Raw genomic sequence first — 27253 nt, 5'->3', positions numbered from 1 at the left:
TCTGAGCTTAATCATGAAAATACACCAGATAAGCCCAAATTGAGAGACAGCCTTCAAAATTAAGTATCAGGGTCACGAAAGTCAAGGAAAGTTGACTAACTGTTCTAAACTGAAAGAGACCAAAGAGACTTGAGAACTAGATCCAAGGCTTGATTCTGATCTAGATCCTCTTGCTATGGAGGACATGATAGGAACACCCAGTGAATCTCAGGAATGGGGTCTGCAGGTTGGATGGTGGCAGCGTGACCGTGCAAGCATCCTGAGCGTGGCAGGTGCTTTGGAAAAGGGCAGCGTACTTGAATCTGCACAGATCACCAGGGGTTCTTAAGATGCAGACTCATTGAGCCTGGGTGGGGCCTGAGGCTCATGGGACCTATCCAATCAGCTCCAGCTGTGCCCTTTCTGCTGGCCCAGGGACGATACTTGGAGTAACGCGGCTCTAGTGAACCTATGAAGAGTACTTTCTATTTGCCTTCCAAACACCCGCCTTCCCCTTCTTTTGATTCTAAACTCTAATTTTCCTTTGAGAACATTCTCTCCTGCCCTCTGTGCACCTGTTTTGAGTCAGATAGTCCCCAACACTCAGGCTTGAAGTATGCAACCTGGGCCTCTGCCATCCCATCCTCTGGCCACTGTGAAAGGTTCAAGGCTGGCCCTGAAACCCAGGCAGGGTCAGTGTATTCATCTGCTCTCACACTGCTATGAAGAAATACCCAAGACTGGGTAATTTATAAAGAAAAGAGGTTTAATTGACTCACAGTTCAGCATGGCTGGGGCGGTCTCAGGAAACTTAACAGTCATGGTGGGAGGCACCTCCTCACAGGGTAGCAGGAGAGAGAATGAGAGCTGAGCAAAGAGGGAAGCCCCTTATAAAACCATCAGATCTCAGCCGAACTCACTCTCAGGAGAACAACATTGGAGAAATCACCCCTGTGATTCAATTATCTCCATCTGATCCCGCCCTTGACACGTGGGGATTATTACAATTCAAGGTGAGATTTGGGTGAGGATGCAGAGCCAAACCATATCAGTCAGTGAAATGTAACTCGAACAAGCCTGGCTGAGTTAACACAGCCTCTGCAGACCCCATTTATCTTCTGGAGCCTTCCTGAACTCCTAAGCCTTACAGAAGCTCAGGCCTTGCCTTCTGCCCTCTAACTCCAAAGGCTTCCAAGGCTTTTCTGACCCCCACATGACTCCACCACAAAGTATCCATGTGCCCTTAGGAAAATGAATTTTTGCTTCAGTTTTCACACCTATAAAATGGGATACCACTTACCTCAAAGGATTGTCCACCTAAAGTGTTTTTGCCCAGGACCTGCCACAGAGTAGATGCTCAATAAATTTTTAATTGTTCACGTTGGCTTTTGGAGCCCATGACCCCACACAAAAAGAAGGGATGGCATCTTGCTGGTACATCTTAGGTCACTTTCTGTATTGATGGTGGCTCACCACGGAGTGTGGGGCCCCTGGAAGATGAAGCCATATCTGCTAGCTACTGTTACTGTTCCCTCCAGGTTCCAACAATTCCTGCACAGTCTAGCTACTCAATTCATTCCTAGTTTGCTCCCATCCTATATCAAGTTGCCTATATAAATGCATATCAAAAGGAAATAAATTAGCAACGTTGTAGGTGCCACCGAGTGCAGGTTTTCTCACTCCCAGTCATCGCAGTCTCCTGCCAGTGAGCAGAAATCCCTTTCGACTGTCTTTATTCTACTGCCATCCTGTGGCTGGTCTGTGCCACTGCAGCACCGTGGGCCGGATGTAGCTGAGCATCTGTAGGGTCATTGTCTTCATGGTCCCCAGGAAGGGGGTCCTGAGGAGGGAGTGCAGTTGAAGGGTCTGCTCAGGTCCCTCACCAGCGGGCAGGCGCCTGGCGTGAATCACCAGTCTTGACTTGGCTTCTGTTTGATGAACCTTAAGGACACGTAGTACAGGACCATGAAGCCACCGCTGAGGCCAATGACGATGAGGTAGATGGCGTAGAGAGGGTACAAGTTCAGCTCCATGGCACTGAGGATCTGGAGACAGACATGCAGTGGGCTTACTAGAATGATGGGCAGCCGGACGTCCAATAATTTAGAACCTGAGGCCTCCCCACTTACTTTATCTCCTGAGACCGCGATGGTGAAGTTCCCGAGAGGCATTTTATAATTTCTTCCGCTGAACTGAATCTTCATCAGCCCTTCAAAACACCACCGCAGGAAGGACACTTTGGAAATCCACGCGGGCACTGGAAACAGAGAGCCTCGTTACTCACAGGTCTCCCTCATATTCTCACGGTTTCCCCATATTCGCATGGTCTCCCCCATACTCACACAGTCTCCCCATATTCCCATGGTCTCCCCACATTTGCATGATCTCCCCATATTTCCACGGTCTCCCACATATTCAGTCTCCCCATATTCCCATGGTCTCCCCATATTTGCATGATCTCCCCATATTCCCATGATCTCCTTTATATTGACACAGTCTCCCCCATATTCACAGTTTCCTCATATTCCCACGGTCTCCCCATATTCCCACGGTCTCCTTTATATTGACATGGTCTTCCCCCATATTCACAGTCTCCTCATATTCCCACGGTCTCCCCATATTCCCACAGTCTCCCCCATATTCACAGTTTCCTCATATTCTCACAGTCTCCCCATATTCCCATGGTCTCCTCATATTCCCATGGTCTCCCCATATTCCCATCGTCTCCCCATATTCCCAGTCTCCCCCATATTCACACTATTTCCTCATATTCCCATGATCTCCCTATATTCTCACAGTCTCCCCATATTCCCACTGTCTATATTGACATGGTCTCCTGCATAGTCACATGATCTCCCCATATTCCCACAGTCTCCCCATATTCCCATGGTCTCCCCATATTCACATGATCTCCCCATATTCCCACAGCCTCCCACATATTCCCATGGTCTCCCCATATTCCCATGGTCTCCCTATATTCTTGCAGTCTCCCCATATTCTCACCGTCTCCCCATATTCCCACAGTCTCCTCATATTCTCACGGTCTCCCCATATTCCCATGGTCTCCTTTATATTGACACAGTCTCCTGCATATTCACACAGTCTCCCCATGTTCCCATGGTCTCCCCACATTCCCACAGTCTCTCCCACCTGCACAAGGGCACATTCCACTCTCTGAGACAGGGCTGTGGTGGCTCTGGCCCAAGTTCTCTGATGAGCAAGGAGGGGAGAGAGGCCAAGGGGCAAAAGGGCAGAGGGGCTGCTGGGGACACAGACTGGGGCTGAGGGAGCTGAGAGGCCACGGGGTCACCCACACGTTTGATCCATAGCAATTCTTGAGAGGGATTTGATGAGGCACCCCTGCATGTGCTCAGCTTCATGGACCGTGCGGGCTGAGGAGACTCAGCGGCCCCACACCAGAGACGATGGAGCCTGTGCCCTGATCCTATGGAGGTGGCATGGTATGGGGAGGGGAAGGAGGCAGTGAGCCCTGCCTGGATGCGTCAGGAAAGCCCTGGCAGAAGCGAGGCCCCGTGGAAGGTAGGGCATGACATTCCCGGAGACAGCAGCTGGGCAGGCTCAGAGGTGAGAGGGTGGGGTGTGCTGAGGGCTCCAAAAAGCTGGGGAGGCTGCAGGATTGAGCAGCCCTGGGAGGATTTGAACAAAGAGGGGCATGGGTTTGCACCTTGGAAAGCTCACTCTGCATGGCTGAGTTGAGAGGGATGTGGAGGGGCCCAGGTCACACAGACCAGGCTATGGCAGTGGCCCAGGCTTAAACGATGGCAGCCAGGGATGGGGACACAGCCAAGCAGACATTTCAGAGAAACCCAAGGCAGAATCAACCTGGCTCACAGGTAGATGTGGAGAGGGAGGGAAAGAGTCAAGGGTGACTTCTGGGTATTGACCATGGGATAGGAGGAGGTGCATCTGGAATCTCTAATGAAATTGTTCCTTTGGCCTCCAGGACAGCGGGCAAAGGCCTCTGCTTCCAGAAGGGCCAGCCTTAAGTTGGACCCAAGTAACGAGTGTCCATCTCCGGATGAAAGCAGGCTTCATCCAGCCGCATGAGGCCTAACAAAGCTGGCCCAGGCCCGGGGTGCAGGCCTCACCTGTCCACAGGCTGCTCAAGTTTATCATGTAGCCCGCGGTGAGGTAGAAGGAGTTGTAGAGGGCGTTGCTGAGGAAGGAGGCCATGTGGAAGGTGGGGAGCAGGGCCGCGGTGGCCAGGGCCATAATCCTGCAACAGAAGACCACCAGCCACACCAGCAGGAAGTGCAGCAGGAAGGGCTGGAGGCCCGGCCTCAGGTTGGCCAGCCAGTAGGTGGGCATCCCGTAGATGATGATGTAGGCACAGTGCTCCGGAAGCTCACCGAGGATCTGCAAAGAACAGCCCTTGCAAGGATGTGAAGCCAGCACCTTCACTGCCATTATAATAAACGTTTAAAAGTATCTGTGCCCTCCAGTGGCAACCTTCCCTCCTGGTGATGATGAGGCTGTAGCAGGAGGGTGTGCTGGGACCCGGTACACTCAGTGCTGGCTTCCCCCTTGCAGATGCCAAGTGTTCCCTCTAGGGCAGTTCAGCCTGTTTCCCCCGGGGCAGCACTGGGCACCTGCTGTCCTAAGACCTGGTTTCAAGTCCCTACTCCCCCTGACCAGACAAGTAGCTGTGTGGCCTTGGAGAGCCGAGCAGCCTCTCCGAACCTCTGCTTCCTGGAAACGCCTGCCTGGCCGCTCGGGGCCACAGTGAGGCTCCGAAGAGGTAAAATACAAAGAGGATTTCTTTTTTTTAGACTCCTTCTGACCAGAAAACTATCATTCCTGGTCCACAGTCCTGGTGTTTTGGTAAATGTTTAAAAGTTCAAGTCTCCGAAACTCCCCTAGAAAATGTGACATCTGGTGGCATCTGCGACTTCACAAGACCCATAGCCCCATGGTTCAGAAAAGGCTTCCTGGTGGCAGTGTTTTCTCCACACTTACGCCACCCTGGTGGGCGGGGGGCACTTGCTCTCAACCCTGCCCAGTCACCTTGGCAAAGAAATATGGACTAGTGGTGTACAGCCCGTCTTCCAGTTCATAGTAAAGCATTGCCCTCTCCGAGTAACCTAAAAAATAAGGGAAAGGAAAAGAGAATGAAAAAGTAGAATAAATCTACAGTGTTTCTGTTTTGGAGATTCTCTTAATACAATTCAAAGCAGTTATCATATTGCCCAAGTCTCTTAGGTTTTTTTACAAAATAGGCACAGTAAAGCCATCCTAATTTAGATGGCTGATGAGGCTCTTCAGGTTTTGCAAGTCTGTAGCTCGTGTTCTGCTGTCAAATATAAATCCTGCTAGGATAGGAACAGCTAAGACTCGGTAATTTGCTTTCATTTGCATACTAACATTAACATGCAAACTTTAAAAACATTATTGTCTTGTATATCATAATCACAATGAAATCAAACCCAAAGCTCAGAGGAACACAGCTCAGAGGTGGCTGAGGTCCTGCGTGGCCACGCCAGTGGCCACACTCACATTTGGAGATGACATCCAGAATGACATTGAAAGGGATGAGAGCGCCGATCATGAACAAGAGGGCGGCTGTATCCATGAAGGAGAGCTGGATGTTCCCGTGGCCAAAATAGAGGAAACCGATGGTCAGCGACATCAGACAGGCCTCTGCCCCGTGGATGAGGAGGGTGGGCAGGTCTCGGAAGTCGTTGGAAATCTGACGACTTAAAAACCAAAAGGAAGAGATGCTCAGGCAACAACATACACCAGCCCTGTGACCTTGGGAATGTCACAGTCTCCATACACCTCGTTTTTCTCGTATGCAAAATGGGGACGGTAATACCTGCCTCCTAGAGCTGCTCTGAGGATTAAATCAGAAAACTGATGGCAGCATCTGTCCCACTGTAGGTACTCAATAAATGGTTGTTACTTTTATCATAATGTATCAGCTTGGCAATGTTAAAGAAATGATCCTCAGGAAAAAATCAATTCAGTCTGTGAAGATGTACAGATAGGCTGGGCATGGTGGCTCACGCTTGTAATCCCAGCATTTTGGGAGGCTGAGGCAGGTGGATCACTTGAGGCCAGGAGATCAAGACCAGCCTGGCCAATGTGAAGAAACTCCATCTCTAAAACACACAAAAAATTAGTCGGGCATGGTGGCGCACACCTGTAATCCTACCTACTTGGGAGGCTGAGGCAGGAGAATCACTTGAACCTGGGAGGTGGAGGCTGCAGTGAGCCGAGATCACCCTAGTGCACTCTAGCCTGGGTGACAGAGATAGACTCTGTGTTTAAAAAAAAAAAAAAAAAAAGGTATGTGCTCAATGATGTCTGCTGCCTCATTGCTTGTAGTAGTAAAAGCCGGAAGATAATCTGGCCATCAAGATGGACTTAATGGGTGGGTGATTATGGCTACACTGACGGGAATGCCGAGGAAGACCCAATCAGACAAGAGGTAGAGGCACTGCCCTCACTGAAAAGAAACCAGCTACAAACCAGCATGCAGAGTATGATCCCACTACGTTTAAAAACACGTGTGTGCATGGAAACATCAGGAAAGACACACGCCACACAGTGCCGTCTGGTTTTCTTTGAGGGCTGGTGTGACTGGGACTTCCCTTTTTACTAGAGATTCTCTCCTATTGTCTACATTTTTCTCAATGACCCTATGCTATTTATACGATCTTCCAGCTGGTGAGGTTATCTTAATTTTGTTTAAAGAATAAAAGCAATAGGGGTGTTCTGTGTCCCTTGAAGATTAGTGCTGGTCCCAACAATGCTGTTTTCTTTTTTTTTTTGAGATGGGGTCTTGCTCTGCTGCCCAGGCTGGAGTGAAGATGCAATTACGGCTCAGTGCAGCCTCCACCTCCAGGAATCAAGCAATCCTCCCACCTCAGCCTACCAGGTAGGCCCACGCCACCATAACTGGCTAATTTCTCTACTTTTTTGTAGAGACGGGCTTTCACCATGTTGCCAGGCTGGTCTCGAACTCCTGAACTTAAGTGATCCACCTGCCACAGCCTCCCAGAGTGCTGGGATTACAGGCATAAGCCACCACGCCCCGCTGGATGCTGTTTTTTCAAATAACTCTGTCTCTCATTTTCTCCTTTAAATTCACTTAAATAGAAAAGGCTTAATGTGATCTACAAAGACTTGGTGGGGGCAGGGGTCAGTAATAAAAAGACAGATAATTACCGGATCAGCGTGGTAAACTGCTGCACCGCCCCAGGCATCTTCGTAGGACTCGAGAGGCAGTTGGTGTCTAGTGGGGTCAGGCTGCTGGGAGGCAGAAGATGTGGCCAGGTCATGGGGGCAGCCACCTTCTGCAGGGTGCTCTCCTCTCAGAGCCGCCCGCCAGATTACCTTTCCACACAGGTGTCCTCATCAAGATCCTTCGTCTCTGCTTTCCACAGGAAGTCATCTAAGTCACGCACTTTTTCTAGAAACAGGGCTGCAAGTGACTGAGCCTTCTCCCTGGTGGCCACTTCCTGCTCTCTGCTGCGCCTGTCAATGCCGGTCAGGTCCACTGCAAGCAGGGGATGTGGAGTCATGGGTGGCCTGTTCCCTGGCACCTGCTCCCAGGTGAGGAGCTTGGTGCACGCCCAGCTCACAATGCTGATCACCCCTCGTGGGGCTCTGGGACATGCTCTCCACCTTCAGCCACGAAGCAAGGGGCAGAGCAGAGGGAGGCAGAGGGACCCCAAGGGCTGGGCCTTCACCCTGCCAGGCCTGACCACATCTGCAGAAGCCTCAGGGGAAGGGCAGTGGATCAAAAAATGGGCAACAGTAGAGGCCCCACCCAAGTCTTACTACCCAGGCTCATTTTGAGGATATCTTAGGACAGAGCAAGAGCCTTCATCACAGTCAGGCTCTGGCTCCAACTCTAGCTGTCCAGGAAGCTTTTGATGAGGACTCAGTGCCCCTCCATGGGGAGAAGTTGGGCTGGTCAAGGGGAGGCTGAGTAGTTGGGTTCACAGTTAGTGAGAGTTCTATCCAGAGAGTGAGAGTTCTATCCAGATGGTGAGACTTCTATCCAGGTAGATAGTGACAGTTCTATACAGATAGATCGTGAGAGTTCTATCCAGAGAGTGAGAATTCTATCCAGATGGTGAGAGTTCTATCCAGATAGATAGTGAGAGTTCCGTCCAGATGGGGAAAATTCTATCCAGATAGTGAGAGTTCTATCCAGATGGTGAGAGTTCTATCCAGAGAGTGAGAGTTCTATCCAGATAGATAGTGAGAGTTCTATCCAGATGGGGAAAATTCTATCCAGATGGTGTGAGTTCTATCCAGAGAGTGAGAGTTCTATCCAGATGGTGAGAGTTCTATCCAGAGAGTGAGAGTTCTATCCAGATGGTGAGAGTTCTATCCAGAGAGTGAGACTTCTATCCAGAGAGTGAGAATTATATCCAGAGAGTGAGAGTTCAAGCCAGATGGTGAGAGTTCTATCCAGATAGATACTGAGAGTTCTATACAGATAGATAACGAGAGTTCTATCCAGACAGAGAGTGAGAGTTCTATCCAGATAGATAGTGAGAGTTCTATCCAGATGGGGAAAATCCTATCCAGATGGTGAGAGTTCTATCCAGAGAGTGAGAGTTCTATCCAGATGGTGAGAGTTCTATCCAGAGAGTGAGAATTCTATCCAGAGAGTGAGAGTTCTATCCAGATGGTGAGAGTTCTATCCAGATGGTGAGAGTTCTATCCAGATGGTGAGAGTTCTATCCAGAGAGTGAGAATTATATCCAGAGAGTGAGAGTTCAAGCCAGATGGTGAGAGTTCTATCCAGATAGATCGTGAGAGTTCTATACAGATAGATAATGAGAGTTCTATCCAGACAGAGAGTGAGAGTTCTATCCAGAGAGTGAGAGTTCTATCCAGATGGTGAGACTTCTATCCAGGTAGATAGTGACAGTTCTATACAGATAGATCGTGAGAGTTCTATACAGAGAGTGAGAATTCTATCCAGATGGTGAGAGTTCTATCCAGATAGATAGTGAGAGTTCTATCCAGATGGGGAAAATTCTATCCAGATAGTGAGAGTTCTATCCAGATGGTGAGAGTTCTATCCAGATAGATCGTGAGAGTTCTATACAGAGAGTGAGAATTCTATCCAGATGGTGAGAGTTCTATCCAGATAGATAGTGAGAGTTCTATCCAGATGGGGAAAATTCTATCCAGATAGTGAGAGTTCTATCCAGATGGTGAGAGTTCTATCCAGAGAGTGAGAGTTCTATCCAGATAGATAGTGAGAGTTCTATCCAGATGGTGAGAGTTCTATCCAGAGAGTGAGAGTTCTATCCAGAGAGTGAGAGTTCTATCCAGATGGTGAGAGTTCTATCCAGGTAGATAGTGACAGTTCTATACAGATAGATCGTGAGAGTTCTATACAGAGAGTGAGAATTCTATCCAGATGGTGAGAGTTCTATCCAGATAGATAGTGAGAGTTCTATCCAGATAGATAGTGAGAGTTCTATCCAGATGGGGAAAGTTCTATCCAGATGGGGAAAATTCTATCCAGAGAGTGAGAGTTCTATCCAGATGGTGAGAGTTCTATCCAGAGAGTGAGAGTTCTATCCAGAGAGTGAGAGTTCTATCCAGATAGTGAGAGTTCTATCCAGATAGATAGTGAGAGTTCTATCCAGATGGGGGAAATTCTATCCAGATAGTGAGAGTTCTATCCAGATGGTGAGAGTTCTATCCAGATAGATAGTGAGAGTTCTGTCCAGATGGGGAAAATTCTATCCAGATAGTGAGCGTTCTATCCAGATGGTGAGAGTTCTATCCAGAGAGTGAGAATTATATCCAGAGAGTGAGAGTTCTATCCAGAGAGTGAGAGTTCTATCCAGAGAGTGAGAGTTCTATCCAGATGGTGAGAGTTCTATCCAGAGAGTGAGAGTTCTATCCATATGGTGAGAGTTCTATCCAGATAGATAGTGAGAGTTCTATCCAGATGGGGGAAATTCTATCCAGATAGTGAGCGTTCTATCCAGATGGTGAGAGTTCTATCCAGAGAGTGAGAATTATATCCAGAGAGTGAGAGTTCAAGCCAGATGGTGAGAGTTCTATCCAGATAGATCGTGAGAGTTCTATACAGATAGATAATGAGAGTTCTATCCAGACAGAGAGTGAGAGTTCTATCCAGACAGAGAGTGAGAGTTCTATCCAGAGAGTGAGAGTTCTATCCAGATGGTGAAAGTTCTATCCAGTTAGTAAGAGTTCTATCCAGAGAGAGTTCTATCCAGATAATGAGAGTTCTATCCATATGGTGAGAGTTCTATCCAGATAGTGAGAGTTCTCGCTCTCACTGAAAATTAACAACTTGGCCTCCCAGGCAGCCTGCCCAAAGCAGGAGGATGTCTGGCTGGAGGGCTCCAGGGACTGGCCAACTTCAGGTAGACTTCTCACTGCCCCCTTTGTTGGCTGCTCTGCCCCAGGAGGGAGACAGCACACTCGGCTGGAGACCCAATCTGATCAGCCCTGCCTCCTAAATCCAAGGGATGCTAACCTGTGGGGAGCACCAGGCAGCCCCACACCACAGCCATCCTCTTGCAGTGCCTCTGCCTTCTATCTCCAAGGCCCTGGCAATGCCACAAAAGGCAAACTGAGCCCAGCCACAGCCAGGATCTCCCTATACCCAGCTCAGTCTAGACCCATGCATGCCTGCCCACCCTCCCTCCATTCCTTTCCCAGAGCCTTGGCTTGGCTAGAGGTGACCTACTCCTCTCTCTCCCCCTTCCCTCCTCCCATATCCTTTTTTTTTTTTTTTTTTTTTTTTTTTTTTTTGAGATGGAGTCTCACTCTATCGCCCAGGCTGGGGTGCAGTGGCGCGATCTCAGCTCACTGCAACCTCCACCTCTCAGGTTCAAGCAATTCTCATGCCTCAGCCTCCCAAGTAGCTGGTACTATAGGCATGAGCCACTGTACCCAGTTAATTTTTATATTTTTAGTAGAGACAGGGTTTCGCCATGTTGACCAGGCTGGTCTCAAACTCCTGACCTCAGGTGATCTGCCTGCCTCAGCCTCTCAAAGTGCTGGGATTACAGGCGTAAGCCACCGCGCCCGGCCCTTCCTCCCCTTTTCATAACATATCTCAAGACAAGATAATGTCTAGGTGGGATCTTATAAACCATGATGTGGCCCCCCAGTGTGCAGCACTGTGACTCAAAACATCAGATTTTTGGGCACCCCAGGCCCCGTGTAGCTCTTGCATCCCAGGTTGGTGAGGGGTTCCTGCTCCAGGGCTTGTAGGCCAGAGCCCCCTCCAATAACAATATAAAATGTAAAAAAGAGTTTTCAGGTCTGCTGTGGACACTTGACTTCTGGTAACCCCTCTCCAGGGTTACTTAAAATTATTCCCTGGTGGCCAGGTTGGCAGGTGCCCTTTGGCCCCTATTCTGGGGATAGCTGGCCTGAGAATGACACATCGTCAGGAAGCCAGGCTGCCACCTGAACATAGGGAGGGAGGTGACCTTTCTGTGAGTTTGTGCAGAATGTGAGTACATAGGGTGAGGGGCGGCCTGTCCTCCTGGGGTAAGGATGGTGGAGAACTTGGGACACTAGGAGGAGGGTGTGGGCAGCTGGATGAGGAGTCAGGGCCAGGGCTGGGCACCAGTCCCAGTTCTGTGCCTTACAGCTGTGCTGGAGCAGGTGTTTAGCTCTGCAGGCGCCAGGCTTCTCATCTGTAAAGATGGAGATGGCCTTGGCCTGGCAGGGGTTTGAGAGTCAAACAGGAGACCCTCTGGGCCTGGCATGTTTGGGCCCCATGTTTGCCTTCAAAATGATCACTGTTGTCCTGTTTACTGGTGGGGTCTTTGCTACAGCTTGCCAGCCTGGGTGGAAGCTGGGGGCTCAGGTGACCTACAGGACAAGCCATGACAGCTGCCTCCCCGGGACCTGGTACAACAATGCCGCCTGTCCAGCAGCCAAGCCCTTCCTCAGCACTCAGGATTTCAGGCCAGGTACCTGGGAAGGCAACTGTCCCCTGCAGAATGAAGGCAGTGGCTCACGCTCCCTGAGTGTAATATGCTGAGGGTTCAGGAGCCAAGCAAAGGGCAAGTCTGGGGCTGCCAGAGCAATTTTCATATCTAGAGATTCTCTGGCCAAGGCCACCACCCTGGGCCCCTCTCTGCCACCCTGCACCTTCAGGCTCCCTGCCACTGTTTGAACACCAGGACATGTTTTAAGATCTGGTGACTTCTTGACCTTAAAGGTTGTTTCCCTACCGAGTCTGAATAAAGACTCTGATCTTTATTGATCCCCACCCTCTTGGATTCCATGCCCCCCTCCCCATCTTTGGAGCTTGCAAGTTTCTAATCTATCATGCACAGAAGGGTGGCTATTTGTCAGAAGCTTCTATTTCCAGGCCCTCATATCTAGCATTTGATAGCTGGCAAACCACCCCCTGTTCTTCTCCATCCTTGCTTCTCCTCTCCTGAAGCCTCTGGGAGTTTCCCCCCTGAATCTTTTCAGCAAGCTTGGGCAGGGTTTAAGCATCTGGGAGGCCCTATGTGCCAGGGCCCTGGCTGCTGGCCTTGGGGACTCACCATAGAAGTCAGCGGGGTTGCTGTAGCGAGGACAGGGGTAGCCAATGGCTGTGAAATACTGGACCATGTGCTGGGCCGCCCCTAAGTAGATGGGGGTACCAGACGTCATCAGAAGGACCAGATCAAACAGCCTGAAGATGTCGGAGCGAGGCTGGTGGAGGGAGATGAGCACCAGCCGGTTGCCTTTGGCCAGTCTGGACAATGTCTTCACCAGGTTGTGTGCCGTGAAGCTGTCAAGCCCAGAGGTGGGTTCGTCGAGAACGAGGATGCCTTCCCAACACAGCGAGGAGCCTGGTGAGTCGGTGGGGCTCTGGCCAGACCAAGCCAAGCCTGAGGGGACCACACAGGTCCCTCTGCCCCCATCTGCCCCCTAGGCCCTCACCTGGGTTCCACAGGAGCTGCACCCCAATGCTGACTCTCCTACGCTCGCCCCCCGACACCCCTCGCACATACGTGTTGCCCACGCGGGTGTCAGCGCACTGCCGAAGCCGCAGCTCCGCGATCACATCCTCCACCTGTGGGCCAGAAGGAGCTTTGAGACCACCCCAGGGGCCTCCTTCAGGGCTGGACACATTGTGACCCCAAGGATAAAGGCAACTGCTCCTCTGGCTGGGTTTGAAAGTGAAGGGAGACAGCTCCCGCACTTGAGTTCCAAGCTGCAACATTGGTTCCCCCTATTCTTTCCACAGGTCCCAAGCAGCCTCGACGTGCTGGGCATTGTGCTCTGTGCTAGGAACATGGCCGTGTACTGGGGACCATGGCTGTCTACCCACATGGAGGCCCAGAAAACACACAAACAAATACACTCATCCCACATCTTAAAAAGTGCAATGAAGGGAACCAATGGACTGAGCTAGCTTCTGGCAAGCTGTGGGGTTTGAAAGGAGGGTGCAGGGCAGGCTGCAGCCCAGGGCGGGTGGACCGCAAGCTGAGTTGTTCAAACTCAACCTGTGGCTGGGTCCTGAGGCAGGGCAGCAGGGGAAGAGGGGGTCATGGACACTGTGGCTTCTTGGACCCTGGGGGTCACCACTGGGGCCAGTTACCCTTTTGTCACGCTGGGCCTGGGAGAAGGTTCTGGGCAGCCGCATCTGGGCAATGAAGGCCAGGGTCTCTCGCACAGTCAGGTTGGGGAGCAGCTGGTCGTGCTGGCGCACGTGGGCCACGCACTTCCTCACTAGCTGAGGCGAGCTGGGCTGCCCGTTGATCCAGATCTGGCCTGACTTGATCTTGCCACCGTGACCTCGGCTGGTGATCACGTCCAGCAACGAGGCTCTCCCACAACCTGCGAAGCCACCAGAGACATCCCTGAGAGCAGAGCTTCTGTGGGGGCCAGCCTGGCAGCCACTGCTCCCCACACACTCTCCAGGACCCTGGACTACTCTGTCCGTGCAGATGTGACCAGCCCCTAGAGAGGCGGCATAGTCCCTGGACCTAGATGGGGTGGGCCCAGGACATGGAGCTCCAAGCCTTCTGTCTGCAGCCAATGTGAGCACCCCTGTGGGGCTGTGAGGCCTGATGGCGCTGGGGGTTCAGGCCAGGCCAGCCAGTGGTGGCCTGACAGGAGAAGGCTAGAGTCCTAGATGCCACAGGGCCAGGTGGTGCCTGGAGCATCTGTCCCCTCCTGCCACCAACCAAGGCCCTTTCTCCCCAAGCAAGGCTAGTGTTAACGTAACTATTTTTGGCTGGCAAACATGCCAGCAATCTCTCATTATTCAATGTCGGTTGGCTCAGAAGCTGGTTTTGTGAGGACTAATTTGGAGCATTTATAGAGTGTCTTTTAAAAATGCAAAACCAAATCTATTTTGAGAAATAATGGAGGAAAAGATAGAGAAATAATAGAAGTAGAAACGATTTTAAAACTACAGCACAGTGTACACATATGTTCTGACTGTATCCATACCCATCTCTCTCTTCTTTCCATCAGTGGTACTTTTTCTTTCTTTCTTTCTTTTTTTTTTTTTTGAGACAGAGTCCCACTCTGTTGCCCAGGCTGAAGTGCAATGGCGTGATCTCAGTTCATTGCAATCTCTGCCTCCCGAGTTCAAGCAGTTCTCCCTGCCTCAGCCTCCTGAGTAGCTGGGATTACAGGCATCTGCCACCACGCCTGGCTAATTTTTGTATTTTTAGTAGAGATGGGGTTTCACCATGTTGGTCAGGCTGGTCTTGAACTCCTGACCTCAAGTGATCCACCAGCCTAGGCCTCTCAAAGTGCATCAGTGGTATTTTTAATTCTCTTTTTTTAAAAAAAGATTCACCTAACTGAGGGTGGAGGATGGGAGGAGGGAGAGGAGCAGGAAAAATCCCTTGGATACTAAGCTTAGTACCTGGGTGATTAAGTAATCTATACAACAAAACCCCATTATACTAGTTTACCTATATAACAAACCTACTTGTGTATCCCCAAACCTAAAAAAACGGTTAAAAAAAGATTCATTGCACTTGAGTTAACACCACCCTCTTCCGAATGATGTACTAATTATTATTGATTTGAGAAAGTCAGCATCAGATTGGATCTAGTTTCCAAAGACTTTCGATGAGGCTCTTTCTGTGACAGCTGTTTAAGATGTGAGTGCGGATTGGGCTCAGGCTCCGAACATCTTCCTACCGTGGAGCTAGGAATGAGCTCTTTCCACTCACTCAGATGGAATGTTTTCTGCTTGTTTGCGTGTTTGTTTTGGAGACGGGGTCTCACTCTGTGGCCCAGACTGGAGTGCGGTGGCGTGATCTCAGCTCACCGCAGCCTCTGCCATGCCAGTTCAAGAGATTCCCCTGCCTCAGCCTCCCGAGTAACTGGGAATACAGGCTCCTGCCACCACACCTGGCTAATTTTTGTGTTTTTAGCAGAGACAGGGTTTCACCATGTTGGCCAGGCTGGTCTCGAACCTTGGCCTCAGGTGATCTGCCTGCCTCAGCCTCCCAAAGTTCTGGGATTACAGACGTGAGCCACCGTGCCCGGCCCCAGACGGAGTTTTGATTTCCTTACTGGAGAGCAAGTTTTCCAAGTTGTGTTCAAACAGACTTGTCACATGTTGAGCCAATACATATGTGACAAGTCCTTCCTGCCGCACACTATGTGCTTCTTGCAGGAAGCCCCACAGCACCCAGTGCAAACCTCAAAAACCAAGAAGCTTCCCCACGTGATCTCTCTGGTTACTGTGCAGAGGATCTCAGGGTAGAAGGGGCCTGTGCGCTACCTCTGGGTGTACCTCATTTAAGATCCCTGAGAACATAAGTGGAGCAAAATAGCCAGGAGAGAAACCTGGGAGAGAAGCTTCAGAGCCAGGCTCCAGGGGCACCGGGGACTTCACCAACATTCACAGGGACCACGGATTCCCACTCAGAAAGCAGGAAGTCCAAGTTTTCTGAGTAAAACTTTGTGAGAGCAGTGGGGAGCCTTTCCAATGGAGGATGCCTGTGGTATCTGGGGAGACTCTTTGTATAGTATGGCTCACCCAAATCTCATCCAAAATTGTAATCCCCGCTTGTCGAGGGAGGGACCTGGTGGGAGGTGATTGGATCATGAAGGCAAATTTCCCCCATGCTGTTCTCATGATAGTGAGTGAATTCTTATGAGATCTGATGTTTTAAAAGTGTTTGGCAGTTCCTCCCCTCACTCTCCTCTCCTGCCACCATGTAAAATGTGCCTTGCTTCCCCTTTGCCTTCCACCATGATTGTAAGTTTCCTGAGGCCTCCCCAGTCATGAGGAACTGTGAGTCAATTAAACCTGTTTTCTTTATAAGTTACCCAGTCTCAGGTAGTTCTTTAGAGCAGAGTGAAAACAGACTAACACACCCTGCATGAACTAAGACAAAACACCCACTGGCATTCAAGACCCTTATTGAATGGCTGGAATCTCCGAATCAGTAAACTCATCAATTGGAAACCACTTTTGGCATTGCTGAATCGATAAAAGAAACTAAAATGCCTAGGGCTGTTTTCTTTTCTTTTGTTTTGTTCTTTCTTTTTTTCTTTTTTGAGATAGTATTTTGCTCTTGCTGCCCAGGCTGGAATGCAATGGCACAATCTCAGCTCACTGCAACCTCCACCTCCCAGGTTCAAGCAATTCTCCCACCTCAGCCTCCCGAGTAGCTGGGATTACAGGCATGTGCCACCACACCCAGCTAATTTTTTTTTTTTTTCCAGTAGAGACAGGGTTTTACCATATTGGCCAGGCTGGTCTCAAACTCCTGACCTCAGGTGATCCACCTGCCTCAGCCTCCCAAAGTGCTGGGATTACAGGCATGAGCCACCATGCCCAGCCAGGCTGTTTTCTTTATATTTAAAAAATTATGGCCAGCGTTCTTTTGTGTGTGTGTTGGGCAGGTGGAGGAGGGGATGGCAGTAAAAGTCACAGGAAGTGTAGTTGATGAACCTTTCTAATAAATCATTTTAATAATTTCAGTTGCTCAGTTAAACTAAATCTAGCCTGAGACTGCCTGCATACTTTGAGTTCCCACAGAGCAAACTGCAAGCAAACTTAATATGTAAACAAACTGCAACTTCTCTTAGCAGTATATTCCCTTAAGACAGAGATTGGCTGAGACAAGTTGCTGAGTCTCAGCCAATCATGGCAGCCAAGCATCAGCCAATCACAATCACCGCCTCAACCTACCGACTGATGAGATCCTGTCCATACCCAACACCTGATCACATCACCCTCAAATAAATAAGGTGAACACCCAACTGTAACCAATCAGCTATTTCTGTAGAGCACTTGCTTTTTCTGTCTACAAATATCACCTGACCAAATTGCTTGGGGGAGCTCTCTGAACTGGTCCTGTTTTTGAGTGCTGCCAGATTCATTAATCACTATTTGCTCAAATAACTCTACTGTTTATTTGTCTAAAGTTTTTTTTGTTGTTGTTGTTTTGTTTTTTGTTTTACACAGGCAAGTAAACCTGAAGTCAAACAACACTGAATCTATAGTTAAACAACCAGGAGCTGCTGGATGCAGTGGCTCACGCCTGTAATCCCAGCACTTTGGGAGGCCAAGGCAAGCGGATCACCTGAGGCCAGGAGTTGGAGATCAGCCTGGCCACCATGGCGAAACCACATCTCTACAAAAAATACAAAAGCAATTAGCCAGGCATAGTGGCACCCACCTGTAATCACAGCTACTCAGGAGGCTGAGACATGAGAATCATTTGAACCCAGGAGGCAGGGGTTGCAGTGAGCTGAGATCACATACTGCACTCCAGCCTAGGTGACAAAGCGAGACTCTCAGAAAAACAAAACAAAACAAAACCAATTAAAAAACAAAAACAAAAAACTAGAAGACTATTCAATGTAATTTATTCATTCCTTTCTAAGAGATGAGATCTTGCTCTATTGCCCAGGCTGGAATGTAGTGACACAATCATAGCTCACTTGAGTTTTGAACTCCTGGCTCAAGCACTCCTCCTGAGTAGCTGGGATTACAGGGGCATGGCACGCTGCCCAGCTAATTTTTTAAATTAAAAAAAAACTATTTTATTGAGGGAGTCTCCTCCCTATGTTGCTCAGGCTAGTCTTGAACTCCTGGCCTCAAGCAGTCCTCCTGCCTCAACCTCCCAAATATTCAATATAATTCTTGCTCTGCTTTTCTGAACTTTCCTCAACCACAAATTAGGGATACTGACAGCTAGAGGGTTGTATGTGCGAAGTATTAACCATGATATGACCCTAAGTAAAGACCCATGTGTCCCCTAGATGCTGGATTCAGGAAGAGAAAGTAGATACAACAAGAAACACTACTAGATGTTATAAATAAAAATACAATAGTAGGCCCATGAGGGATCCTCTTTTTTCTTTTACTTTTCCTTTTTTTTTTGAGACGGAGTCTCACTCTGTTGCCCAGGCTGGAGTGCAGTGGCACGATCTCGGCTCACTGCAAGCTCTGCCTCCCAGGTTCACGCCATTCTCCTGCCTCAGTCTCCTGAGTGGCTGGGACTACAGGCGCCTGCCACCATGCCTGGCCAATTTTTTGTATTTTTTAGTAGAGATGGGGTTTTACCATGTTAGCCAGGAAGGTCTCGATCTCCTGACCTCGTGATCCACCTGCCTTGGCCTCCCAAAGTGCTGGGATTACAGGCGTGAGCCACCGCGCCCGGCTGGGATCTACTTTTTTCTTATTTAGGTCAGGATTGCAGGGACAGGGACAAAGTGAGAGGGACTTCATGACTGTGATGCTGTTTCAGTTACAAAGTGCATTTGTACATAAGATTTCATTTGATCTTTGGTTATACAGTAAACAGAACTTATCTACCAGACGGGTGTAAAAGTTTGGAGCGGATGTTTAAAAAATTGAGTAATCTCTACCTCTGGAAATGATTAATTAAAAGATATAAAATTCTCTCTCTAACATTATGTAAGTGTATCCCAAGGAGAAATGCGTTGATCCGAGAATCATGAAACCAAAGTTGTAGTTCTAGCTCTGCATTAAATATGTGTCCTTACGAGAATCCCTCAATTTCTCTGGATTTGAGGCTCCTCATCTGTCAAATGGAGGGAAGAGTGTGTGTGTGTGTGTGTGTGTGTGTGCGCGCGTGATCCCGCGCAAGAGAATACTCTAGACACACTGAGGAGTAGGGAGTTTGAACACCTTCCTCTGAAAATGCTTCCAAACTGTTAGGGGAAAGAAAGGTGGAACATAATGAGAATGAACTCTGTTCCCCAAGCCCCCTTTCAGCTCAGACATCCTCTCATTTTAAAACTGGCTGTGGAAATGACAATTTGAGGCACTCCAAGAACGTGGCTCTTTGCAGACGAGTGAAGGTTGTGCTAAGTAAGACGCTGGAGAGGCTGAGAGGTGAGAGTGTGGCAGCGGCCTCTGGCCATAATCAGAATGTGATTGCGGAGGAACAACCTGAACCAATGCCCCTCGTAGCTGGAGGAGTCTGAAAAGAACATCACGTGCTGAAGCTGTTTGCTGATCTTTCAGTCCAGGTGTCAGCCAAAGTCAGATGCTCTGGCCACAGCCCCGGGTGGACAAGAGGCACACTCATGACTCTTAACAACAGCACCTACCCACAAAAGCCAGCAAATGGAGGAGCCAGGATTTGAGCCGAGGTCTGTCTGACCCAGAACCTGTGCTCTCAACCATTCTGCTGTATTATTCTACTAGTCAGCAAAGAGCTCCACAAGAAGCATCCATTTATCCAAAGGACCATTCTGCATCCCAGGAGAGAAACCATTGCCCAGCGATTTGCCTTTCCGGTACCTGAGCTCCCTATGATGGCCAGCATCTGCCCACTTCTGACTTTGAAGCTTAGGTTTTGGATGCCCAGCTCACAAGAATTCCGGCGGCTGGCAGATATCCAGGGCATCTTGAACTGAGCCAGGTGCTCAAACCAAGGGACCTGAGAAGCCAGGTCCACCTGTGGGGAGACATCAGAAGGTTCCTTAGAGAGCTGAATGGTTCAGAGGGCTTCAGCAACTTCTGTTTAGCATCGTCGTTCCCCAGGTGGCCCCTCTCCACAGAGGATGCGTCCTCACCTACACACAATAGGCCCCAACCCAGGTTTTACCAAACACGGAAGCGGGATCCATGCTGAGAACCTGTAGCTGCTATTTCCAGGTCTGAAGATAAGAGGAATGAAAAGCATGTACAAGCCAGGCGTGGTGGCTCACGCCTGTAATCTCAGCGCTTTAGGAGGCTGAGGCAGGTGGATCACCTGAGGTCAGGAGTTCCAGACCAGCCTAGCCAACATGGTAAAACCCTGTCTCTACTAAAAATACAAAAATTATCCGTGTGTGGTGGTGGGTGCCTGTAATCCCAGCTACTTGGGAGGTTGAGGCAGGAGAATCACTTGAATTTGGGAGGCAGAGATTGCAGTGAGCCAAGGTTGCGCCACTGCATCCCAGCCTGGGGCAACAGAGTGAGACTCTCAAAAAAAAAAAAAGGAAAAAAGAAAGGCATGTGCAATAGTGGTACAGAAATAAAAATAAAACATGAAGCAAAATGTCTTTACTAATAATTTATCAAATGTTTACTATGTGCAAGACATTGTGTTAATCACTTAACATCCATCACCTTATTCAATCCTCATTGCAAACCTATAACACAGACACGATCAGAATCTTTGTTTTACAGATGAGGCTCAGAGCAGTTAAGTAACTTGCTCAAGGTCACACAGCTGGTAAGTGGCAGAGCAGAGAAAGGCTTGTCCCAACTCACACCCACAGGAAGCCAGACTCAGGCCTCCGAAGTTCACCATCCCAGGCCCCACCATGTTCCATCTGCGTCCTTGGGAAGGTGAGGGAATATGGATCCTTGAATCTGACCAGGGGGTTCCTGGGTGCCTCTGAAAGGTCAGTGGTTGTCTTTGCACTCTGGATGTTTTATAAGCTCCAGGGATAGTACATTTTACAAAAAAAGAATAAATATATATATATATACACACACATACACACACACACACATATATATATAAACTGATGAAATCTGAATAAAGTCTGTAGTTAATAGCATTGTACATTTTAATTTCTTAGTGTTCATAATTCTACTATGGGTATGCAAGATGTTAACATTTGGGGAAGCTGGACAATGGGTATATGGAAACACTGTATTATTTTTGCAGTTTTTTCCAAAATCTAAAGTTATTTCAAAATATAGTTTAAAAAGAGTCCCAGAGACATTTTTCTATAGATTCACACATTTTGCTTTATGTTTATACAACAATTTCATTCTCTTTTCAAGCCTCTCAACCTCCAGCTCTGATATATGCCATTGATGACACCTATTGCACCTGACACATGAGGCATGAATGTGGACTGGACTCTGTCCTTGGGGGTGGAGGGCCTGTAAGGTGGGCCCACCCTTTTATTCCACCTGGGGAATTTCCTGGCTGTCCCTGCCTGCTCCTCTCCCCTTGAACCCAGGCGTGCCTCTACCTGGTAGTTGAGGTCTCTGACCTCCAGGGTGTTGGGCTGGCCACTGTAGGTGAAGTACAGGCTGTTGTCAGTTTCAGAGGAGAACAATCTATCCTGGAGGCCCTGTGGGAGACAGGACAGGTGAGGGGCTCCTTTGGAAGCCGCTGAGAACATAGGAGAAGACAAGGAGGAAACCGACAGGTGAGAGCAACTTCTTAGAGCCGACGTAGTTGAAATCTCAAATTGGCAAGAGATGGGATTGCACAGGTGGAGCCTTGGCGCTTTGGGAAAATAGGAGCGCTGACAAGGGCCCATCTCCTCTTCCCTTCAGAGAGAGCTTCGGGGCTTCTCCTGGGGCACCTGCCCCAGAGAACCTCAACCTCAGGCTGGTGGAGCCTGAAGCCAAGCGGCTTACGGTAAAGAGACCCAGACTCTGGACTGGAGAGAGTTCTATAAACAAACCTCTGTGCTCCGAGAAGATCTGACTGGAGCGGGCAGACCCTTTGCCTTTAACTTTCCCTGCAGCCGGCTTCATATCTCCTAATGCCAAACAGACATGACACAGGCAGCATATGAGAGTGAAGTAGCTGTCGAGAGTTAATGCCTAATACTCGTGAAGACACCACCCTGAGAAAAGTCCTAACCAACTTCTTAGTCCTCACTAACATCTGGCATACTTCTCACATCTGATTTTGATGAGGAGTTCGTGGAACGAAGCAACTGAAAATGCTGCTGGGAGCTTTGAGAGGTAGTGCCTCTCATCGTCGTCATCATGTTGTTGTTATTGTTGAAGTGGTGGTATATTTGAATGTACATTAAAAAATCAGCATTTCATGGTGTCAGCTGATACCTTTGAAAGGTATTAACCATCTGCAGACCTGAATTCCTCCTATTCTGACAATTCTATCATTTAAATCATTGAGGCCCAAACAAAGAAGCAACTAGGAAGTCCCCCACCATTTCTTTTTCTTTGGATTGGGTCTTGCTGTATCACCCAGGATGGAGTGCAGTGACACGATCAGAGCTCACTGCATCCTCGACCTCTCAGGCTCAAGCAATCCTCCCACCTCAGCCTCCTAAGCAGCTGGGACTACCGGCATGCGCCACCACACCCAGCTAATTTTTTTATTTTTCGTAGAGACAGGGTTTTGCCATGTTGGTCGCAAACTCCTGGGCTCAAGTGATCCACCCACCTCAGCCTCCCAAAGTGCTGTGATTACAGGCGTGAACCACCTCACCTGACGTCCATTTTTTATTGCATTCAATTTTTCTTACATTTCTGTCAGGCAGGAACAAGTACATTTTCATTAACAAGTTCCCACAGACTTTCCTCCTCAAGCCACCATTCTCACACTATACATTCCTTCAATCAACCATGCACCCAGCAAACACTTAAGGAGAGTCCAGAACACCCTTCGGGCTTGGAATTTGGGATGTGACAATGAAAAGGCCGTTGAAAAGCTTAGATTTCGGCAGGTGAGACAGGTGATTAGGATGGAGCGAGACAGATCAGGCAGAGAGGGAGGCTGGTGGGTTTATGTTCACTGTGTACACAACGCACACACATGCTGTAGGTGAAAATAACATGAGTATGCTTTACGTGAAAATAACAAATGCCATACAGCAGTGTTCTTGTCAAAGTACCCCTGCAACGATGGGGGCCAGAAGTCCTTGGAAAGAACATTCCAGGTCCGTGGAGGCGGAGGGAAAGAAATTCGGTGACAGTATGCTGCAGGCGTGCTGTGGGGAACCCCCAGAGTTCTGGGACAGCGTGAAAAGCAGCAGACCAAAGTGACTTCCATTGCTTACTGTTTGAATTATCACCATAAAGACCCAAAATTATACAGAAAAAAATGGGAAAGAGAAACACCTAATTCAGGAGAGGGGTTATCTCTGGGGAGCGGGAAGAGATGAAAGGAGAAAGGGGACACAGTAGGAGTGCAGGATCAGGCTTCAAAGCTTTTGGTAATTGGTGGCGTGTACATGAGAGTTCTTTAAGCTGATTTGGGTATAATATTTCACAATATGTTGTCAAATTGAGAGAGCAAGCCAGTGAGTAGAACTCCAGAGTTCCGTTCCCACCTCAACCCCAGCTGCCAAAGCCCCAAAGCAGGAGGGAGGTTGGGGGAGAGGAGGTAAGAAGGTCTGTGACCCAAGCTCCTGGGGAGATTGAAAACAGCTCAGACAGACGCTGGACTCCTGGCAGATCAGCGCTTTGGCCTTGCCCCTCACTCGCCCTCTCCACTGTCACTGTACACATTGCTTCGTTGTCCCATTTTTGTTTGTTGTTGAATCATCAAAAACTCTTAGCCATTGCCAGCTGTGCGCAGTGGCTCATGCCTATAATCCCAGCACTTTGGGAGGCTGAGGCGGGCAGATCACCTGAGGCCAGGAGTTCAAGACCAGCCTGGCCAACACAGTGAAACCCTGTGTCTGCTAAAAATAAAAAAAAAAATTAGCCAGGCATGGTGAAGCACCCCTATAGTCCCAGCTACCCTACTCGAGAGGCTGAGGCAGGAGAATCGCTTGAACTGGGCAGGTGGAGGTGCAGGGAGCTGAGATCATGCCTCTGCACTCCAGCCTGGGCCACAGCGTGAGACTTTGTAAAAAAAAAAAAAAAAAAAAAAAATCTTATCCATTGCTAAGAGACTCACGTGGGCTAACATGCATCTTGCTGTTGTTTTTAAAACAAATATCTGCAGGAGGGATATTAGACAATGTAAATGAGCTGGGAAATTACTTCTGCTGGCCCAAACACCCCCAGGTCAGATTTAGGCATGGAGGAGGGGCTGAGGAAGGAAGGTCAGACATTTGGAGTCTGGAGCGATGTGTGGAGGTGACCTGCAGCCCAACTGGGTTCCGCTGTGCGGTACTTTGAGAAGGGGAGGGAGCTGACAGAAAGAGGAGGCAGAGCAGACACTGGATAAGAGGAAGGGGAAAGGTGCCTGGTTCCTTGTTCCAAGGCTCGCCCCAAGCCCCTTCACTGTGGGCTGGGAAGGCAGGTGTGGGCCAGCCCGGACTCCAACCCCCACTGAGGGATTGTGCCTTCCAGGAGGCATAGGCAGCTCGTCTTTCGGAGGAAGAAAATTAGTGCCTGGGTTGGGGACGACCTCTGTTCCATTTTAAAATATGTTCCTTGGCTCCCAGGAAGGATTTGTTAGACTCTTCCTGAGGTTGTGACAAACTCTCTGTATTTTTCAAATACTTAAATATCTATTCGGCTGACATCTTAATCAGTACGCCTGTCAGAACATCACTTGAATTTCCGACAGGCGACACCCAAAAAAGCAAAAGCAGGTTTATTTGTAGGTAACCAGCTCTGCTCCTGCTGGGCTACATTGTAATTTCTCCCCGTATTAACTTCTGATCGAATTCCTGAGTCAGATGCCTAGGCAAGAAGGAAACTCACAGCGTGCATGTTTCTAGTTCTGAGATGAGGAGCCTGTGCCTCGCGGGGAGTGATGTACTGACGCTGGCGGCTGGAGGGTTGCCGAGGGGACACGCAGGACTTGTTTTTGGCTGAAGGAATTTTATCGAAACATTCAGCCTAGGTCACACACAGCTCCGCCTGCTGCAGGGTCTCTCTTGTCCTTCTCTGTTGCTTCTCCTGCCCATGGCATGAAGAGTGCGTGGGTTAAGGGCACTTACCACTCCAGGTGCCTAAGCTGCCAGAATTCTCTGTGCAAATGGCCCCAAGTCCGTCCCCAGGGTCTGTGCACTTCCTCCCCGGCCCAACCTCCTGAGGACCTTTAGGCCAGAGAGGTATATATGTCTGTGCAGGGCAGGGCTGCAATGCAGGTAGGCAGGAGGGTGACCACCCAGGGTGTTGAGGGCCCCATGGAGTGGGATGGAGCTGAGGGGGGGGCAGAAAAGGGGGACAGGTTGTGGCTTGGGCTAGAAGTGGTTCCCCCGTACCAGTGCATTCTACCCAAGACGCCTTAGAATTTCTCAGTTTACACCTGACCTTTCAGGTTGTGAGGAAGATATGTCGAGACAAGAGGATAGAAACTAGAGAACACATGCTGATGTTCCCACAAAAGCCGTCTGTCACCCTGTCTCACCCATCACTTCACTACTGAGACCAACCCGACAGCCACATGGGCGGAGGAGACACCAGTGGAGTCCCCAGCACGGGTGGACACGTTTCTATGATGGAGTCTCATTGGGAAAAAGCAAAACTGGCCAGGAGCGCTGGCTCATACCTGTAATCTCAGCACTTTGGGAGGCTGAGGAGTGTGGGTATCTTTGACTGTTCTTATAGCTTGACTGATGACTTTTATATATCTAGACATAGGAAATGTGACCCTCATTCTCTTGTTCCAAGCCCCACACGTGTTAAGGGCAGACCCTCGCTCAGCACCTGGAGTGACAGGATTGGACAGAAGGGAAGCAGAAATGGCAGGGCTGGAGTGCATTTCTGGTGCGGTCCTAGCATTTCTTTGCCTCTCAAGCTGTGGTGGCTGAATCGTCAGCCCTCCCAGGCAGAAAGTGTTCCCAAAGCCCTGCTAGCTTTCTATTCTATTCAGGCTTTAACCATTCCCCAAAGTGGTGGGCCCCACAGGGTATTCAGAGAGCAGAGCTGGTCAGGTGTGGTGGTTGCAGAACCGACTAGAAATGGTGGGCTCCTTGGGTCTGGCCGAGTCAAGTTCTGGAAACTCAAGGCCAGTCCAGATGGTTTTCCCCATTGGGTGTGGAGTCCTCAATCATGCTTATCTTTCTCTCCTCCCTCCTACCCACAACAGGCAAAGATGGAAAGGTGGGATGGGGTGAGGTGGTGGGAGTGGGGATCAGCTTCTTGCCTGTCTTCCAGTGTAGCCTCCTGCTTCAAATCCTGCCACACCCCGATTTCAGTCAAAGGCTATTTCTTGAGTAAACACTTCTCAGGTAAAATGAGGAAGGAAACGTGCCTCCACCTCCTGCCACCTGGCTGCTTCGACTCCTTCCAGCTTTCTCCCAGACCCTACGATTGCCTGCTAGAGCCACACACGCTGATGTTCCCACAAAAGCCGTCTGTCACCCTGTCTCACCCATCACTTACTACTGAGACCAACCCGACAGCCACATGGGCAGAGGAGACACCAGTGGAGTCCCCAGCAGGTGTGGGCACGTTTCTGTGATGGAGTCTCATTTGGAAAAAGCAAAACTGGCCAGGTAAGCGGCTCATGCCTGTAATCCCAGCACTTTGGGAGGCTGCGGAGGGTGGGTAACCTGAGGTCAGGAGTTTGAGCCTGACCAACATGGTGAAACCCTGTCTCTACTGAAAAATACAAAATTTGCCCGGTATGGTGGCAGGTGCCTGTAATCCCAGCTACTTGGGAGGCTGAGGCAGGAGAATCACTTGAACCCGGGAGGCAGAGCTTGCAGTGAGCCGAGATCGTGCCACTGCTCTCCAGCCTGGGCAACAGAGCAAGACTCTGTCTCAAAAAAAAAAAAAAAAAAAGTAGAAAGAAACAGTGAAATTGTCCCACATCACACATAAGGACATGATTTCCCTAAAGGAGCATTTCTTAGGGCAGGAAGTGACCTCAGAGGCCTCTGGGACCCTGAATCTGTTCCCCTCAGCCCTTTGCCATGCAGGAAACAGTCCTGTGGCCATGTCCTCACACTGCTTGCTGTCCGGGTGGTGCTAAGACAGAAGGCTTCTGAGGGAAGAGAGAAAGGTTCAATTTCTCCTGCCCGCCCGCCGGGCCTGGGCTGACTCCCCATCGCTCACTCACCGAGGCATCCTGGGCAGCGGTTCCTTTTGGCAGCCCTCTCTCCTCTGCCACCTTCCCAGCCATGGGGCCCACAGGTCTGTGCCCCTGGGCTGCAGCTCTCTTAGACCCAGCTGCTGCCTGCCAGGGCCAGTGTCTTCACTCTGTTTCCTGGAGCCTCCTGCCCTGGG

At 49.5% G+C, this 27253-nt stretch overlaps 1 protein-coding gene across 2 annotated transcripts; it reads right to left on the bottom strand.

The window, feature by feature from the left end:
- Nucleotides 1-1329: 1329 nt before the first annotated feature.
- Nucleotides 1330-27239, bottom strand: ABCG8 (ATP binding cassette subfamily G member 8). 2 transcript variants are annotated; one of them, XM_025354512.1, is made up of 13 exons: nt 27087-27239; nt 21391-21492; nt 19718-19874; nt 13562-13800; nt 12901-13033; nt 12519-12788; nt 7336-7498; nt 7168-7251; nt 5494-5693; nt 5005-5081; nt 4089-4356; nt 2109-2236; nt 1330-2024 (listed from the first exon to the last, which is right to left on the bottom strand). In XM_025354512.1, the coding sequence occupies exons 1-13, from the start codon at nt 27147-27149 to the stop codon at nt 1887-1889; spliced, it is 2022 nt and encodes a 673-aa protein (XP_025210297.1). In that variant the 5' UTR covers nt 27150-27239; the 3' UTR covers nt 1330-1886. The 2 variants fall into 2 exon arrangements, with proteins under 2 accessions (XP_025210297.1, XP_025210298.1); XM_025354513.1 differs by having other exon boundaries at nt 7168-7248.
- Nucleotides 27240-27253: the final 14 nt, after the last annotated feature.

This window comes from Theropithecus gelada, chromosome 13 (genome assembly GCF_003255815.1).
Source record: "Theropithecus gelada isolate Dixy chromosome 13, Tgel_1.0, whole genome shotgun sequence".
Classification (NCBI taxonomy): Eukaryota; Metazoa; Chordata; class Mammalia; order Primates; family Cercopithecidae; genus Theropithecus; species Theropithecus gelada.
The sequence above is the reverse complement of the archived record's forward strand: the minus strand, read 5'-3'. Positions and strand labels throughout refer to the sequence as shown.